The 16429-nt window shown below is 34.9% G+C and overlaps 1 protein-coding gene across 1 annotated transcript; it reads left to right on the forward strand.

Annotated features, from left to right (window-relative positions):
* The first annotated feature begins 12030 nt into the window (after window positions 1-12030).
* On the forward strand, window positions 12031-12603 carry LOC141685565 (uncharacterized). Its single transcript, XM_074490659.1, has one exon. The coding sequence runs from the start codon at window positions 12031-12033 to the stop codon at window positions 12601-12603; it is 573 nt and encodes a 190-aa protein (XP_074346760.1).
* Window positions 12604-16429: the final 3826 nt, after the last annotated feature.

Below are 16429 nucleotides of genomic sequence, written 5' to 3' on the forward strand. Positions count from 1 at the left end.
ACATGAGTGAACTCCATCAGTTATTCAGCTGTGTGAGTCATGTTCAGTGAACTTATTCTATAATAAGCACCTACATACTAGCTATAGTGTCACCACACAAATGTCTATGAGAACAGACATCCTTCATAATGAAGCAAGCATAGTATGTACCGATCTTTGCGTATTATTAATTACCAGTTAGTAATCCTACGACCAGGAACTATTTAAGTTTAGAGTTATCATATTTTAGGTCTCATTATTATGATCTCATCACAATCCATAAAAAGCTTTACTCTAAATGATGGTATATCTTATTTAAACATTTAAATAGATAGAGCCCACAATAAAAACAAAACAAGTCTTTTATTAATATCAATGAAATCAAAACAGATTACATAAAATTTATTCCTAAATCCTCATACATGATTGGACTTAGGACATATCTCTTTCATGAACTTGATGATAAGTTAAACAAAACACCTTAGTAGATTTAATTTAGTGAATTTGTAGCACTCGATGAATGACTTATTATAGTCCCGACGGATGATCTTTATAGTCCGGACGGATGATAACTTAACATCCATCGAGAGTGTAGCTTATGTAACAAATAAGAAGTGTAGCACATTTCTGAAAATAACAAAGTTTTAGTCTAGTAGATTCTGTAGGATTCTCTAAGTCATGTTGACTACTAGATTGATACACAGAATAGGTTGGCTAATTGTAAATATGAGATGTCTTGTAATTCTATAAAAGTGAAATGGAGTCAAATTACAGATAGACTCCCGACGGATGATCTACAAGGCTCCCGACGGATGATCAACATAATCCCGACAGATGTTCAACATAATCCTAAAGGATGATCATATTCAAAATAGTTGTTGATAGTGACAACACAGTCACATGCGTTGGGTGTTTGCAAAAGGAATGTGGCAGCCTGTTTAGCAGGATTTTGAGAACAAAGAAGCATTACCATTTCCATGTAAATGTGAAGATATTCAAAGATGCTGGATAGAGTAATGTTGCAGCATAATATTAGACTAGATTCATTTTTTTTATTGTCTTGTCTTATTATCATGTAACTTTGTGATATATAAACCAAGAGTAGCAAGTAGAATAATAAGCAAGCAATAACTTTTTTCAGAGAGATAGATAAAGTTGTACTTGTTAAGAATTTCTCTGTAGTTTTGTCTGTTCACTTGTAAAGCAGCTGTATGCTATTCAAAGCATCACAGAGTTCTCAATCTGATATATATATATATATATGGTGGATACATTCAAATCCACCATAAAGTTTTAAAGTTTGTGTTTTATTACTTAGTGTTTTGATTTCTTATATTCTTCCATTCCGCATTACTGCAAATCAAACACTGTTATATGTATTAAGTTATAACAAATTTAAAATCACAAAAAGTAGTCAGAATTTCATTCAACCCCCCCCCCCTTCTGTAATTCTTGTTGTATTGTTTGGGAATAACAAAATTATCAGAGTTTGGGTTGTAACACTAAGGGAAGTAAGAATCTACTATCAAGATGGGTCTTTCACCTTTCTTGGCAGAAACCTAATGGATACCTTTTCAACCACAGAATTCAAGAGAGTGATAAGCTTACTAAAGGATAAGAATACTGCAACCAAGGCTTGGAAATCTGTTTTAGCTGAATGGGTGATAGAAAGGGAAGACTAAAGAGCAAGAAACAAGGCTGAAAGTGAGGAGAGGAAGAGAAAGTATGATGAGGAGATAGAAATGTTTTTTTTAAAGATCTGAAGATCTCAAGACAAAAGGTATGATCAGAGTTACCAAGGATGGAAGATTTCTAAATGTCAAAGCTTGCAAATTCTCAAGATTTAGGATTGATTTGCTGAGTGGTTATTCAAAACATGACAAACTTAATCTTGTGGAAGCTCTAAGAGGGACACCTATCATAGAGAAACTGGAAATTCTTGTATACTTAAAAGAACTCATTAGAGAAGAAACAGGAGATACAATTTTTATCTGATATGTGTAACTATTAAACTTAAGAAATCACCTAATGTAAAAAATGTAATATTTATGTCAATTTGTATGTGGAATCTATCTGTCCATTAAAACTTGGGGTTAGTCTTGTTAACAGGCATGAATTTGTGATAAGCAATCTTCTCACAAATTGGAGAAGTTTGTTGTGCAAGACATACATGTACTATAACAAGACTAAGTCATATTGGCAGCCCAAAGTAAGTTGTATTGTAATCTAATTTTGTATTTTGTATTGTAACATTTAAGTCTGTAAAAATATAAATAGACTAGACTGGAGTATTTTTCTGTAAACAGTCTCAAGCCTAAGAATAAGCTCTGGAAGAAGATCATGAAGATCATGCCTCAGAGAAAGGGTGAAGAAGCTTGGAGTTGAATAAATCTGTTTTGTGAAAAACATTCTAAGTCAAGAAGTCTACAAGTCAAAGATTAAGTGTTATAGAGAAGTCATTCGAGAACTCCAGAATGACTTATCGAGAAGTCAAGAAAAGCTTATAGAGAAGTCTCAGAGATATCGACAAGCCAAATTAAAGACATGAAGATTGAAGATATCAAAAAGTCATTTCTTTACTAGAGAACTCTGAGTTATTGACAAGTCATAATATCACTAGAGAACTCATAGATATCGATAAGTTGATTCTACATGCAAAGAAATGGAGATCTCGATAAGTCAACATTACACTCGAGAACTAAGAGACCTCAAACAGTCAAACAACATTCGAGAACTCAGAGATCTCGAATAAGTCAAAGTCACTAGAGAACTCGAAGATCTCGATAAGTCAAAAATTATTAGAGAACTATGAGACCTCGATAAGCCTTTATACTTATCGAGATATCAGTTCTCTAACAGCTAACCGGAGACCTCTAATGAAACTCAAATACATAATATAATTAAGTTAAATATCCAAGATTATCAATCAACAGACGATCCAATCAGTTGGATTGACAAGTCTACAAAAAGCAGCTTGAAGAGTGAAAGATAAAAGGTGAAGATTATCTAGACAAAGGAAGATCAAAATTAACACAATATGGAAAGATATGCTAAGCCATAAATGGAAAGATTAGTGACAGGTTGCTAAAGTGATTAGCACTTCTTATTACATGTTAGTGTTTAACTATTCTATAAAGTTAACACTGGTCATTTGTTAACAATTATTTAGATCGAAAAATCTAGTATTCTCTCAAGGAAGAAGCTAAGCTCTTCAACAATAAAGAGCCTAGAAATTTTGTAGGAAAATATTCTTAATTTTAATATAAAATTAAGTGAGTTTTGAAAGCTTTGTGTTCACTGTTCTTACTTATTTAAATTTAATAATAACACATTTCACTACAAGGTTTTAATTTACTTTATTCATCACCATAAACACTTCAAGAAAAGTAGAAAAAAACCAAAACACATTCAACCCCCCCCTGTGTGTGATTCATTACCTAACACGGTGCATTCTTAATAAAGATATATGATCTTTTCGTGAGTGATATGTGCACCTTTGAACACATTTCATTAATATTTAATTGAAACATAAATCTATATTATATAGGCAAGTCTGCAAAAAGCTTAGTAGTTCAAAAGCCAATTTAGCTCGGGAATTAGTTTGGATTGCGTCAGGCTCTTTTGGGGCATAAAAAGAGTAAATGAATGGGTATTTAAAGGATATATCAGGAACCGAGAGTGAGTAAAGTATTTCTTGCTATGTTTGAAGCTTGTTTACAACGGGTTAATTTGGTATCTCTGATTCAGATGTTTGCCTTCGATCAACATCGATGATAGTATGCTTGCTATAATTTAGGATGCTAGAAATAATTTAAATTTTAAAAAGTGTTTACATTTAAAGTGCTTAATGACAGTTTTTCTTGTACTTAGGTGATGTCATAGCCACTACAAGAATAATGTCAATAGATATCACACATTAGACATCGGTTAACTTTGCCACTAATGTTAAAAGAAGTATTGACATTACCCCGTGTTTTTGTGATGTCTTTGTTCTTTGTAGACATCGGTTATAATTAAACCGATGTCTAAAATTCACCCAAAAATTAATAATTTCGCGCCCACCTTTTCTTTCCCTCCTTAGTCAAATTTTCATTCAGTTTTAATTCTAAATTCCCCCCCCCCGCAATCCCAAATTTCCCCCCCCAACCAAATTTTGGTTCCCCAAATCAATCTTCAGACACAAAATCAAACCCCTCTCTCTCGAACCTCTCTCTCTCGATCGAACCTCTCTCCCCTCACAATCTCTCTGAACTCTGGCCATCATCTCACCATCATAATCTCTCGAACCTCTCTCTCTCTCGCGAACTGGAACCTCTCTCTCTCTCTCTGAACCTCTCTCCGCTCTCAATCTCTCCCTTAAGCCTCTTTCAGTTAACCTCTCTACTTCGGTAAGTGTTGTATCTACTTGAATCGAATTGGTCTTCTCTGCATGAAAACCAGTTTTAAAAGTTGAAGATTTTTGAATTGAAAACCCTAATTTTGTAAATTGGGGTTTTTTCTAATTCGAAACCCTTAATTTTTTTTATTAATTTAGTGTCTAGACTTGTTGCTAATACTTTTCTTCTTGTTGTATACAGGACCTAATCTGAGAAAAAGATTTAAAGCTTTAGGTAATTTGGGTATTTTTGGTTGTTCATTTGTATTTTTGTTTGTTTTTTTTATTTTTACAAATTATGTAAAGTTAACGATCCTTTCATCTCTACTGATTACATGGTATTTTTAACTTTAATCCTCATTTTTTTACTTTAGTTGTGATTTGTGATTTATGATTTGATTTAGTGTTGTTTATTTAATTTTGCTCGTTATAAAGGCTGATCTATTATTTTATTATGGATATAATTAGGTTTTAAATGTTTTGATTTGGTGTTTGGTGCTTGTTATAGATTTATCTCCTTTATTTTATAGACAAGTTATCGAAATTAAGTTGTTTATATGCGCGCTCTTCCCGGGTACGAGAGGCTCATGACAGTGTTACTATAAAGTTATTGTAAGTTTCCATATGTTCTAGAGTAGATGATTTTCATTTTTACTTGTAAAACTGCATAATGGAACTTTACTAGAAACTAATAAATTGCCTTGTCACTGGAAAGTCTTTGAACACAAATTTACTCTAATTCAGGACTGGCTAACTACACGTAAATCATATCACCCTTTAGTGAATTAGTGTCAGGATAGATATAGTTTATGATAGAATTTCATGTACCTGCTGCAGAGCTTACAATTACTGCGATGAAACAAGGAGCCATGTTGACTACATTACACTCTCTTGTCAGTGCACTGGCCTGGCCAATAACATTACTCAATGTACTTGATCTTATTGACAGCAAATGGGCAATTGCCATAGACAGGTTCCTCTCTTTATCAAGAGTTCTCCCTTATCTTTTCCCGCTTCCCACGTCTTGCTAAATTATTCTATTTTGTGAGTAGGTCTGATCAGGCTGGAATGTTACTCGCTGAAGAAGTTTTGTTAAAGGGATTGCATGGACAGAGGTAAACATGCCAATCAAAGTATAGGAACATAATTTTGATATACTAGGAGTTCATGGTTTGTTGTTTAAAATTTAATATATATTGTGTCCAAATACATTTCAGGCATGTGACGCTAATAGGGTTTTCGCTTGGAGCACGAGTAATTTTCAAGTGTCTTGAAACTCTGGCTAAAGCTGACTGTGATGGTATCTTCAGGGACAGAAACTCTTTTTCCTTTTCATTTATGCTAGCCAGAACTGTTCTAATGCAGTTACAATGAATACTTGCAGCTCAGCTGGTTGAAAGAGTTGTTCTCCTTGGTTCACCTCTTTCTATTAAAGGTGAAAACTGGGAAGAAGCAAGGAAGGTAATATCCTACTTTTTTATTTATAAATGATCCGTCTTGGTGATCCATTATGTTTCCCTTTAAATTCATAGACCAGTTCTTTTGCAGGTTGTGTCTGGAAGATTTGTGAATGCATATTCTACAAATGACTGGATGCTTGGAGTCATCTTTCGTGCTAGGTACATACTATAGCAGCCGTGAACTTATTACTTAATGTTCACAATTCTGCTGGTTCTTCCTATCTAGTGGATAATACCATTTCTCGGTTTCATTTCTGATTAATTTTAAAAGTATAATATTGGTTCGCCATAACATGTGATTTTATCTTTGTGAGTTTATTCTAAAACGTTGCAACTTGATATTCTCATATATAAACAGTCTCCTCAGCAAAGGATTAGCTGGAATGCAAGAAGTTGATACCCCTAGAATTGAGAATGCAAGTATCTGCTAACCATCATTTTTTGTTGCAGTTAGCAGATATACTTATCATACTTTGATATAAATTTAACATAATTATGAGTAAATGAGTTTTTCTTGGTACAGATCGATGTAACAGAATTCGTGGAGGGTCACTCTTCATACCTCTGGACTACTCAACGAATTATGGAAAAAATTGAAATGGATGCTTATTTTCCTTCTTCTGATGCCACCTTTAAGGATGGTGACAATGACCATTCCAATTCTTATTACGGTTCCGCAAAATCTTATCCAACTTGTTCCACAAAGTCTTCTCCAACTAGTGTACATTACAAACCTATTTCCACAATGTCTTCTCCAACTAGTTCCGCATTAACTTGCAAGTTACTTATAGACGGTTATCATTATTATAAGGCTGGATCGAAACTTGAATGTAAGATTGAATGATTATAATAGACATTCATTTTAACGATTGTGTTCTGGTCAAATCTCAGTCAATTTGAAATTGACTGTGTATGCTTACAAGTTGGTGTTAGTTTTGCAAGTTAACAACAAAGATTGATCTTCCTTGTTTGCTTTTGCGAAAGTGAAACTAATTATTGTTTGTTGTTTATTGTTTGTCGTAGACATATATGTTCAAGTATGACAGTGTCCATAGTTCCTGGAAGCATCATGAACTCAAAGTTAAAGATGATAAGACCCTTTTATTTGGTGAGAAACCTGTTGCTGTCTTCGGTTCAAGGTATGGGTTAAATGATATAATGCTCACAATATTGTTGTTAGCCGTACATGTCAGTTCTTTTCAGGTATGTTTTTATGTATTGACATGAGTATTTTCTGTGGGGAAAGTGTTTTGTATGAGGGAATAGTTTATTAGGTACTAATATTTGCCTATTAAATGTAATCTTGTATTCTAGTGAAGTAATTTCACGAAAGGTATATTGATTGGACTTCTATCTTGTTTCTCAGGGAGGTGCAAAGAAGGTCATAATATCTGCCCCTAGCAAAGATGCTCCTATGTTTGTTGTTGGTGTCAATGAGAAGGAATACAAATCTGACCTCCATATTGTTTCCAATGCTAGTTGCACCACAAATTTCCTTTCTCCCCTTGCTAAGGTTAATAATTGTCTGAACGTTGAAATAATATTAATTTGTTTATGTCTGAATGTTGCTGTTTGACTTGGTTTGGAAGTGTAGCAAACTTTCTTGAGTTGTTTTAGGAGTTTGAATAAGTCATGGCAATATAGCTGCAGTAGTTGAGTTAGTGTAGGAGTGCTCCTGGTTTGTTGGATTAGTTTGTTTCTGTTTTGTTCCCAGTAGATATAAATGTTTGTACTCCAGTTTGATAATAATAAGATCAATACATTCCTCCTGCTGAGTCTTGGAGAGACCATTTTAATTGTAATTCTTTCATTAGTCAGTCGGTATTGTGATTAAAAGAAAACAGATTTTAAATGACATTGGACAGGATATTGTGTGAACTAGAATGAGGTGCCCAATCCCAGATAAAAAATTCTTATGCAGTACAGTAAACATGGTTATAATCCCATTTAGGGTTCAAATTATTTAAATATTGAATTTTATATAAGTTTGAATGTTGAAGTCAAAATATTAAATGTTTGGGATCTATCTCATGCATGTAAATATGAGGTTCTAAATTGTTATTTGGTTTATAACTGAATGATGAAGCAAACTGCTCCTTTTTAAATTCCTATGGATATATTTTGGTATCTTTCCTCAGGTTGTGCTCCTGGTACTTGAGGTGCATACAGTGATAGCGAGAGAACCAAAGCATTTTCGGCAGCTTGCTGTATTTTTAGTCCATAATTTTCGTATTGACAATTCTTTGCTAGAAAAGTGAGTTCTCTTCCATTCTCCTAGTTAGTACCCAAGTAGCTGATATCCTTTGTGTAAGTTCCACTATTTTTGGATCAGTGATTTTTTTTATTTTATTTCTAGACGCGGTGCTTTGATAATACGCCGACTTTGTGTACTTCTGGATGCTAAAAGAGTTTACCGTGAACTATCCACAATACTCGAGGGTGAATCTGACCTAGATTTTGCATGTATAATGGTTCAAGTTATAAAATGAAAAATCTATAAATTGTCATAGTTATTCGGTGTAATATATACATTTCTATGTTATAACTTTTTAGTCCATATTTTGAAGAGTGTTCAAAACAGGATAGTGAAAAAACTATCTAACAATTTTCATTAGACTAAATGTCTTCAGTTGGTTTCTGGAGAATGTAATAGTTTAGATTTCAGATCATATGTTTTACTATTTTGGTTGACGTTCTCAGACAACAATTACACAATTAGTGATGTAAAATTTTACACAATTTGGTCTATAAACTTCTTACACATCACTTTCAATTAAGAAAAGATGATGTCAAAAAAGATAATGTACATCACTTTTAGGTAAAAAACTGATGTCAAAGAAATCCAGGTTCAAGTCCAAATGAAACATAGAAATCACTTTGTTTAAGATAAAACTGATGTCAAGTAACATTATAAACATCACTTTTAACCAAACAAAACTGATGTCAAAAAATAAAATGTACATCAGTTTCAGATAAACAACTGATGTTAAAGACTAACAAGTTCAAGTCTAAATGATACATAAACATCACTTCATTCCAGAAAACACTGATATCTATATGCTAAATTAGACATCACCTTTCATTAAAGAAACAGATGTTTAATATGTCATTTTACATCACCTTTGTCAAAATTATCGATGTTTTTGTGACAAAAAACATAGCTCAATATATGTTTAATATATTTTAATAGGTGTAATTTAGTTATTAAATAATTTTGTTATAGCATTTTTTGTAAAAAATCATCACATAGACATCAGTGTTTTTCACTAAAACTGATGTTTTTGTGACAAAAAACATAGCTCATGATATGTTTAACATGTTTAATTAGGTGTAATTTATTTATTAAATAATTTTTTTATAGCATTTTATGTAAATAATCACACATAAACATTAGTTTTTTAACTAAAATCGATGTCTAATCGAGTATGGACAACGGGTATTCACCGATGTCTAAAATAGACATCACCGACATCAACATCGGTTGGGAAATAGCATAGACATCGGCCAAAAAGCGATGTCTATGGACTTTTTTCTTGTAGTGAGCCCTACTTGTAATTGCATCTACTGTATAGCTGATGCTCAAGAAGCATCGGAGGAGTTGATAAATGAGGAACTACTAAGGGACAATCATGACCTCCATGGGGATTCTTCTGTGTAGACTAAGAAGGATTGCAGTGCTAAGGGCCCGAGTGAAAGGATAGATCTTTTTGTTTGGGTTCTTATGAAAGAAATATCTAGTTTAAAATGTTGGATGTTTTTGGGTTATAATTTTACATTTCTTTGGATCGCATTTCTGATCTTGTAGTGAATTTGGTATTTAATGAAATAAAATAGAAAAATACATTGAATTTCGCAAAGGAAAATGACATGTCCTATAGATATCATTTAACTAAATGGAAATCGATGTTTAATTAAGATTTTAACATTGAAATAGAAGCTAAAACCGATGTCTCTCAAAGTATTATACATCGGTTGCCAAAATAAAAATGATGTGCTATATCTCATTTGACATTGCTATATATAAGAAAACCGATGTATATCTTCACTTTTAATATCGGCTAAAAACCGACGTCATAGACCCTGACCTTTCTCTACACATGCGAAGATATCGGTTTGAAAATAAAAATACATCAGTTATTAACCAATTTCTATTGCCATATTTTTAGTAGTGACAACATGCTTAGACATGACTGTATCAAAGTAAAACTGATGAATAATATGTCAATTTGTTTACTAAACAAGTCTAATTTACGAATATAAGTCAGATCTAATTAACCGATTATAGTTTCAACAACAAATCGAAAATTCAAACAACACGAATTCGAGTAATTCGAGAGAATCGATAAAACCTGTAAACTAGGGTTTAAAAATATTGTTAATGGAGATTTTAGATGTTGAAACAATCAGATCAAAACTACGAAGCAGACGAAGAAGACAAAGTAGCTATAGGATCGACATTCATCATGTTTGGCTCTGATACGATAATAGAATTGTTAATTGAAGAATGATCATTTGTGTGTGTAGCGAAACAGATAGAGTAATGAAAGTAAAAAAAAGAAGAAAGTAAAATATATTTCAATCAAATTGTCCAAAATCAGAGTCTGTGAAAGTATTTATAGACAAACATGTCTAACAAACTATATCACAGCTGGCAGCTATATGACTGGGTCCACATAACAGATAACAGCTCCTTTATTGGCTTGTGACTCAATTGCCTTAGTGATAGCAAACATGTGCCCGGGGTTTAAACTGATCGAAGCTGTCACTTTTATGCACAATATTATAAAGAATTAAAGGTGCATATCACATGCATAGATAGAGTGTTTTGTAGCGTGTCAATTGTGTGAACTCCCTATATCTATCGAGGGCTCGTTTGGATGCCTAAGAATAAGTAGTTTATTGACTTATAAGTCCGTAACTATTTAGATGTCATTCTTTTTCTCTCTTACTATATGGTAAGTTTTGTCTTGTCTATATGACAAGTTTTGGATCTTTACGTTTTGGTTTATAATATAGAAAGCTTTTGTTATAATAAACACAAATGGCGTCTGCATCAATAAATTTGGAGGAACTATATGTTAAGTTAACGCTGGCGGAGGACGATGGGGGATTTATTATTGGTGAGGAGGAAGTACATAAGAGCCAACAGTGGTTTGTATTGGTGGGGAATTTCCTATCGGAGAAAAACATTAATTTTAATGCTATGCAAAATGTCATGGCGTCATTGTAGCGGCCAAAGGAAGGAATGGAAGTACTTGAATTGGGTGGGGATAAATTCTCATTTGTTTTTTATCATATTATGGATATGCAGAAGGTCATCGATGGAGGGCCTTGGTCATTTAAGCAAAGTCCATTGGTGCTCCAGAAGCTGGGTGTAGAGGAGGATCCAAAGGAAGTCAAATTGAATAAAATAGAAATTTGGGTGCAAATTCATGACCTGCCTCATGGATTTATGTTAGAAAAAATATTGAAAAGTATAGGAGAGTTTGTTGGGAACTTCGTGAGGATAGACAAGGCAAGTCTGGAAGGCCCATGGAAGGCATTTGCTCGAGTGAGGGTGATGCTCGATACTGACAAGCCGTTGAAGCGTAGAATGAAGATTAAAAGAGAGGGGGGTACATGGAGTTGGGTTAATTTTAAATACGAAAGGTTAAGCACATTTTGTTTTGTCTGTGGATTGTTAGGCCATTCAGAAATAGACTGTGCGATTGTTTATGTAAATCCAGGAAAGGAGATAGAGAAGGCGTATGGTACATGGATTAGGGCACAGGGGCGTAGTACAAAGAATAGCAATGTGGGAGCACGATGGCTGAGAAATGGAGGTAGTGGAGGTAGCAGAGGTACCGGAGATAATAAGTTTAATTTCAGGCAAAGCACCGCCACAGATGGGGAGGGTACTGTGGAGGCGAGATTCATGGAGATAGAGGGAAGATTGAGCGAGAAATTAGGGGATGAGGGTGGAGTTCGAATTACACAGCATAATCATAGGGATATGGTTATAGCCAAATATGGGATAAATCAAGAGGATGAAATTATGGGAGATGAAATGTGGGGAGGTGATAGGGTTGTTATAGAGACAAAGAGAAAATGGGTGGAAAATGAGGAAATCACGGAAGAAACAGATGTGGAGGGAATTCAAAAAACTGGGCTTGATAATATTATTGGGCCAAAAAACGGGTTAGAGGCGGGTCCTGGAAGCCAGGCCCGCCTAGAAAAATGAGTTTGTTAGCTTGGAACTGTCGTGGGCTGGCCAAACCACGTACAGTTCGATTTCTAAAGGAAATCATCCAACAAGTAAGGCCCAATCTTATTTTTTTTTCTGAAATATTAGTAAAGCAGAATAAAGTCGAAGAGGTATGTAGAAGCATTAATTATGCAGGATGTAGGACTGTGGAGGTACAAGGACATAGTGGAGGGCTTGCACTATTCTGGAAAAATGAGGGTGGTGTTGATATCAAAGATGTTGGTCGACACTATATTGATTTTGAGGTGGTTAATGATCAGATAGGAAGGTGGAGGTACACTAGATTTTATGGGTGTCCAGAAAGGGATAGAAGAAGGGAGTCATGGGATATTTTAAAGGAGTTAGCAGGTCGTTCGATGCTTCCATGGTGTATTATTGGGGATTTTAACGACATTATGTACGCTGAAGAAAAGAGAGGGGTTCATAATCGGGCGAGAAGCTTGATGGAAGGATTTGTAAGTACAGTAAATGATTGTGGATTAGTGGATTTAGGTTATGTTGGGGAATTATTTATGTGGGAAAGATTTAGAGGAAAGAGCAATTGAGTGCAGGAGAGGCTAGATAGGGGATTTGCTAATGTTAGTTGGAAAGAGATATTCCCTGAAGCAGAGGTACGAGTCTGGGATATGTCAACATCAGACCATCTTCCTTTATTCTTGCAGTTGAATAAACGAGTATATGCGCCTAAGAAGAGAAGGTTTTGGTTTGAAAATATTTGGATTAGGGAGAGTGATTGCTATAATATGGTGAAGAATAGTTGGGAAAGTTCTGCAAATGGAGAAATTATGAAGCGTATCCAATTCTGTGGATTGAAGCTTGAAGAGTGGGGAGGTGGAATCAGTCATGAGTATCGAATGAAGATGAGGGAGTACATGGATAAGCTGAAAAAATTTAGATCAAGGAGGGATAGGTTGGGGGTGCAGTTGTATGATGATGCTCGATGGGAATTTTTGAAGTTGCTAGAAAAGCAAAAGGAGTATTGGAAACAACGTGCTAAGCAATTTTGGTTATGCGAGGGTGATAAGAATACAAGGTTTTTCCATAAATATGCTTCGACGAGGAAGAGAAATAATCAAATCAAACGGTTAAAAGATGACAATGGAGTGTGGCAGGAAATAAATGAGGGTATATAGGAAGTTATTACTGGTTACTTTTCACAATTGTTTCATGCATCGACGGTGGAGGGGAAAATTTCACAAAGGGAAAAAGTAAACCAGATAACAGAAGATGATAATAAGTTGTTAACAGCTGAGATAACATATGAGGAAGTCAAAGCAGCAGTCTTTTCGATGCATCCTGATAAATCCCCAGGGAGTGATGGACTGAATCCAGCATTCTTCCAAGTTTTCTGGAGTATAGTGGGTCAAGATGTTGTGCAGTTTTATCGAAAGTATATGAGGACAGGGGTGTTGCCTATGGGAGTGAATCGTACATTAGTGTGTTTGATTCCAAAGGTCAAGAACCCGCACACGATGTCAGAGTTAAGACCTATATCTTTGTGCAATATGCTAGTCAGAGTGTTGTCTAAGGTGCTATCAAATCGCATAAAGCCATGTCTGGGAAAATTAATATCGGATAAGCAGAGTGCGTTTATTGAGGGGAGATTATTGACAGATAATGCACTTATAGCATTTGAGATAAATCATTATATGAAGAGACGTACTCAAGGAAAAAATGGGATGGCTGGGCTTAAAATAGATATCTCAAAGGCATATGATAGGTTGGAATGGTGTTACATTGAAAATATGATGGCGAGGTTTGGATTTAGCGAGCTGTGGATAGCTAGAATAATGGGGCATCTGAGGTCTGTGTCATACAATTTCTTGCACGATGGAGTAGAATTTGGGGAGGTTCAACCGCAACGTGGAGTACGGTAGGGAGACCCTATTTCTCCATATATATATATATATCTTATGTGCGGAAGGATTGAGTTCAGTGATTAGGAGAAATGAGGAGGCTGGATTATTACATGGATGTACGATTGCAAGGGGTGCTCCGACGATCTCACATCTCCTTTTTGCTGATGATTGTTATTTGTTTTTCAAGGCGAATAAATCAGAGGCTATGGTGATGAAGAACATCCTTTTGAGGTATGAGAAAGCTTCAGGACAGTGTATTAATTATAATAAATCCACTGTTATCTTTACGCCAAACACATCGAATGATAATAGAAGAGAAGTATGTGTTGCATTGTGAGTGTGTGAAATTCAGAACCCAGGCAAGTATTTAGGTATGCCAATGCAGGTGGGAAAAAATAAGGTGTCAATCTTTTCATTTTTGTTGGATCGAGTGGAGCAAAAGATACGGGGGTGGAGTAATCGTTGTTTGTCGAAGGCAGGGAAGCTACTGTTGCTGAAAACGGAGGCACAATCAATACCAAGTTTTTGGATGAAATTATTCTTGATACCAACCCAAGTCTGTGAGGGGATTGAAAGGAAAATGAATGCATTCTGGTGGGGAAGTGGAGGAACAGGAAGAGGTATAAAGTGGATGGGATGGGACAAGCTGTGTGTGCGTAAAGAAGGTGGACATTTGGGGTGCAAAAGGTTAAGGGAATTCAATATTTCGATGCTTGCGAAGCTGGGATGGAGAATTATTAATAATATGAATCCGCTTGTGACAAAGTTGATGCAAGCACGATATTTCCCTCGTTCAGATTTTTTAAATGCCAAGTTAGGAGCTAACTCAAGTTATTTATGGAGGAGTATAATGGAGGCTCAAGAGTTAGTTAGGAAGGGGTGTAGAAAGCGTATTGGAGATGGAGATAGTACCAATGTATGGTCTGTGTCGTGGCTACCCTATGATCAAAATGGTTTTTTAACGACTGAAATGCCAGAACAGTTGAGCATATTACAGTGCAGAGCTTGATGCAGGTAGATCAGAGAGCATGGGATGAAGAAGTATTGTAGGATATTTGTAACGAACGGGATAGACTGTTAATTAAGCAAATTCTGTTACCAATGAGGAGTATAGTGGATGAATGGTTTTGACTGTTTGATAATAAAGGGGAATTTACAGTTAAGAGTGGATATAGAACATTGAAGGGAGAGGATACTCTACCAGATGTAGCAGTTTGGAAGAAAATATGGAAGTTGAAGGTCCCAGGAAAAGTCCTTAATTTTGTGTGGCGGGTTATGAAGAATTGTTTGCCAACAGTCGCTGCGTTAGCAACAAAGAACGTCCAGGTCAATGTGGAATGCCCGTGGTGTCATATGTCTGAAGAAACACCTGTACATGTGTTAGTTAAATGTAATTTTGCACGGGATGTCTGGGAAGCTGCTGGTTTGTGGCAAATTGTCGAAGATCGTCCAGGAGAAACTCTGTTCCAACTATTTTGCAGAATTATTACAGTGAATACAATTGATCAGTGTGCATTGATATGTCTGATTTATTGGAATTTATGGAATAGGAGAAATAAATGGGTCTGGGATCATGTGAGTATTTCTGTGTTTGGGGTTCGAGAATCAGCTGTGCGTATGCTAAGTGAATGGAGGAGGGTGAATGAGGGTGAACATAAAGTAGTTTCAGGTAGACAGAATGGTGTGCCAGTTTGGGTTAAGCCACCTGTTGGATGGATTAAAGTTAATATAGATGCAGCATGTGGGAGGGAGAGTACGAGACTGGGCTGTGTTGTTAGGAATGAGCATGGAGAGTTTTTGCATGCAAGGTGTAAAGTAATTAGTGGAAGAAGACAACCAACGGAAGCGGAGGCGCTGGGTTTAAAAGAGGCATTGTCATGTGTGAAGGAGTGGAGAGTTCATAAATGCATTTTTGAAGCAGATTCGAAGCTTCTGGTGGATGCTATAAATGGCGTAAGGGGGAGATCATTTTTTGATACTATTGTTAGTGATTGTATTGAGTTATTGAAATACTTTGATGAAGTGTTAGTTGGTTTTGTGCATCGATCTGCGAATAATGTTGCCCATTTGTTAGCTAGGGCTTCTTGTTCTATGACAGATCATCAGGAATGGTTTGATACCGTACCTGATATGATTAATTATAATATTATTTCGGAAATGTTTCAATGCAAGTGCTTTTTTTCAAAAAAAAAAAGTCCGTAACTATTTATGTATGAGTATTTGTTGACACTATTTATAAGTTGTAAATTTAATTTATAGGCTAATAAATTAAATATTAGTACGAACGTACTTTTTCTCAACTAATTTTGAATTTTCATTTTTTTATAAATTTTAATTTTAATATATATGTTTGAAAAAGTAATCTAATTTAAAATTTACGAATTAAGATAATAAAATTCAAAAATTATTATTTTTGTTTATTTAATTAAAAAAAATTCTGACTTATAAGTAAAATTATTAAAAAACTTATCCAATTTATAAATATTAATGTATTTATCACTTATAAGTCAAT

The sequence above is a fragment of the Apium graveolens genome, chromosome 9, assembly GCF_009905375.1.
Source record: "Apium graveolens cultivar Ventura chromosome 9, ASM990537v1, whole genome shotgun sequence".
NCBI classification, from domain to species: Eukaryota; Viridiplantae; Streptophyta; class Magnoliopsida; order Apiales; family Apiaceae; genus Apium; species Apium graveolens.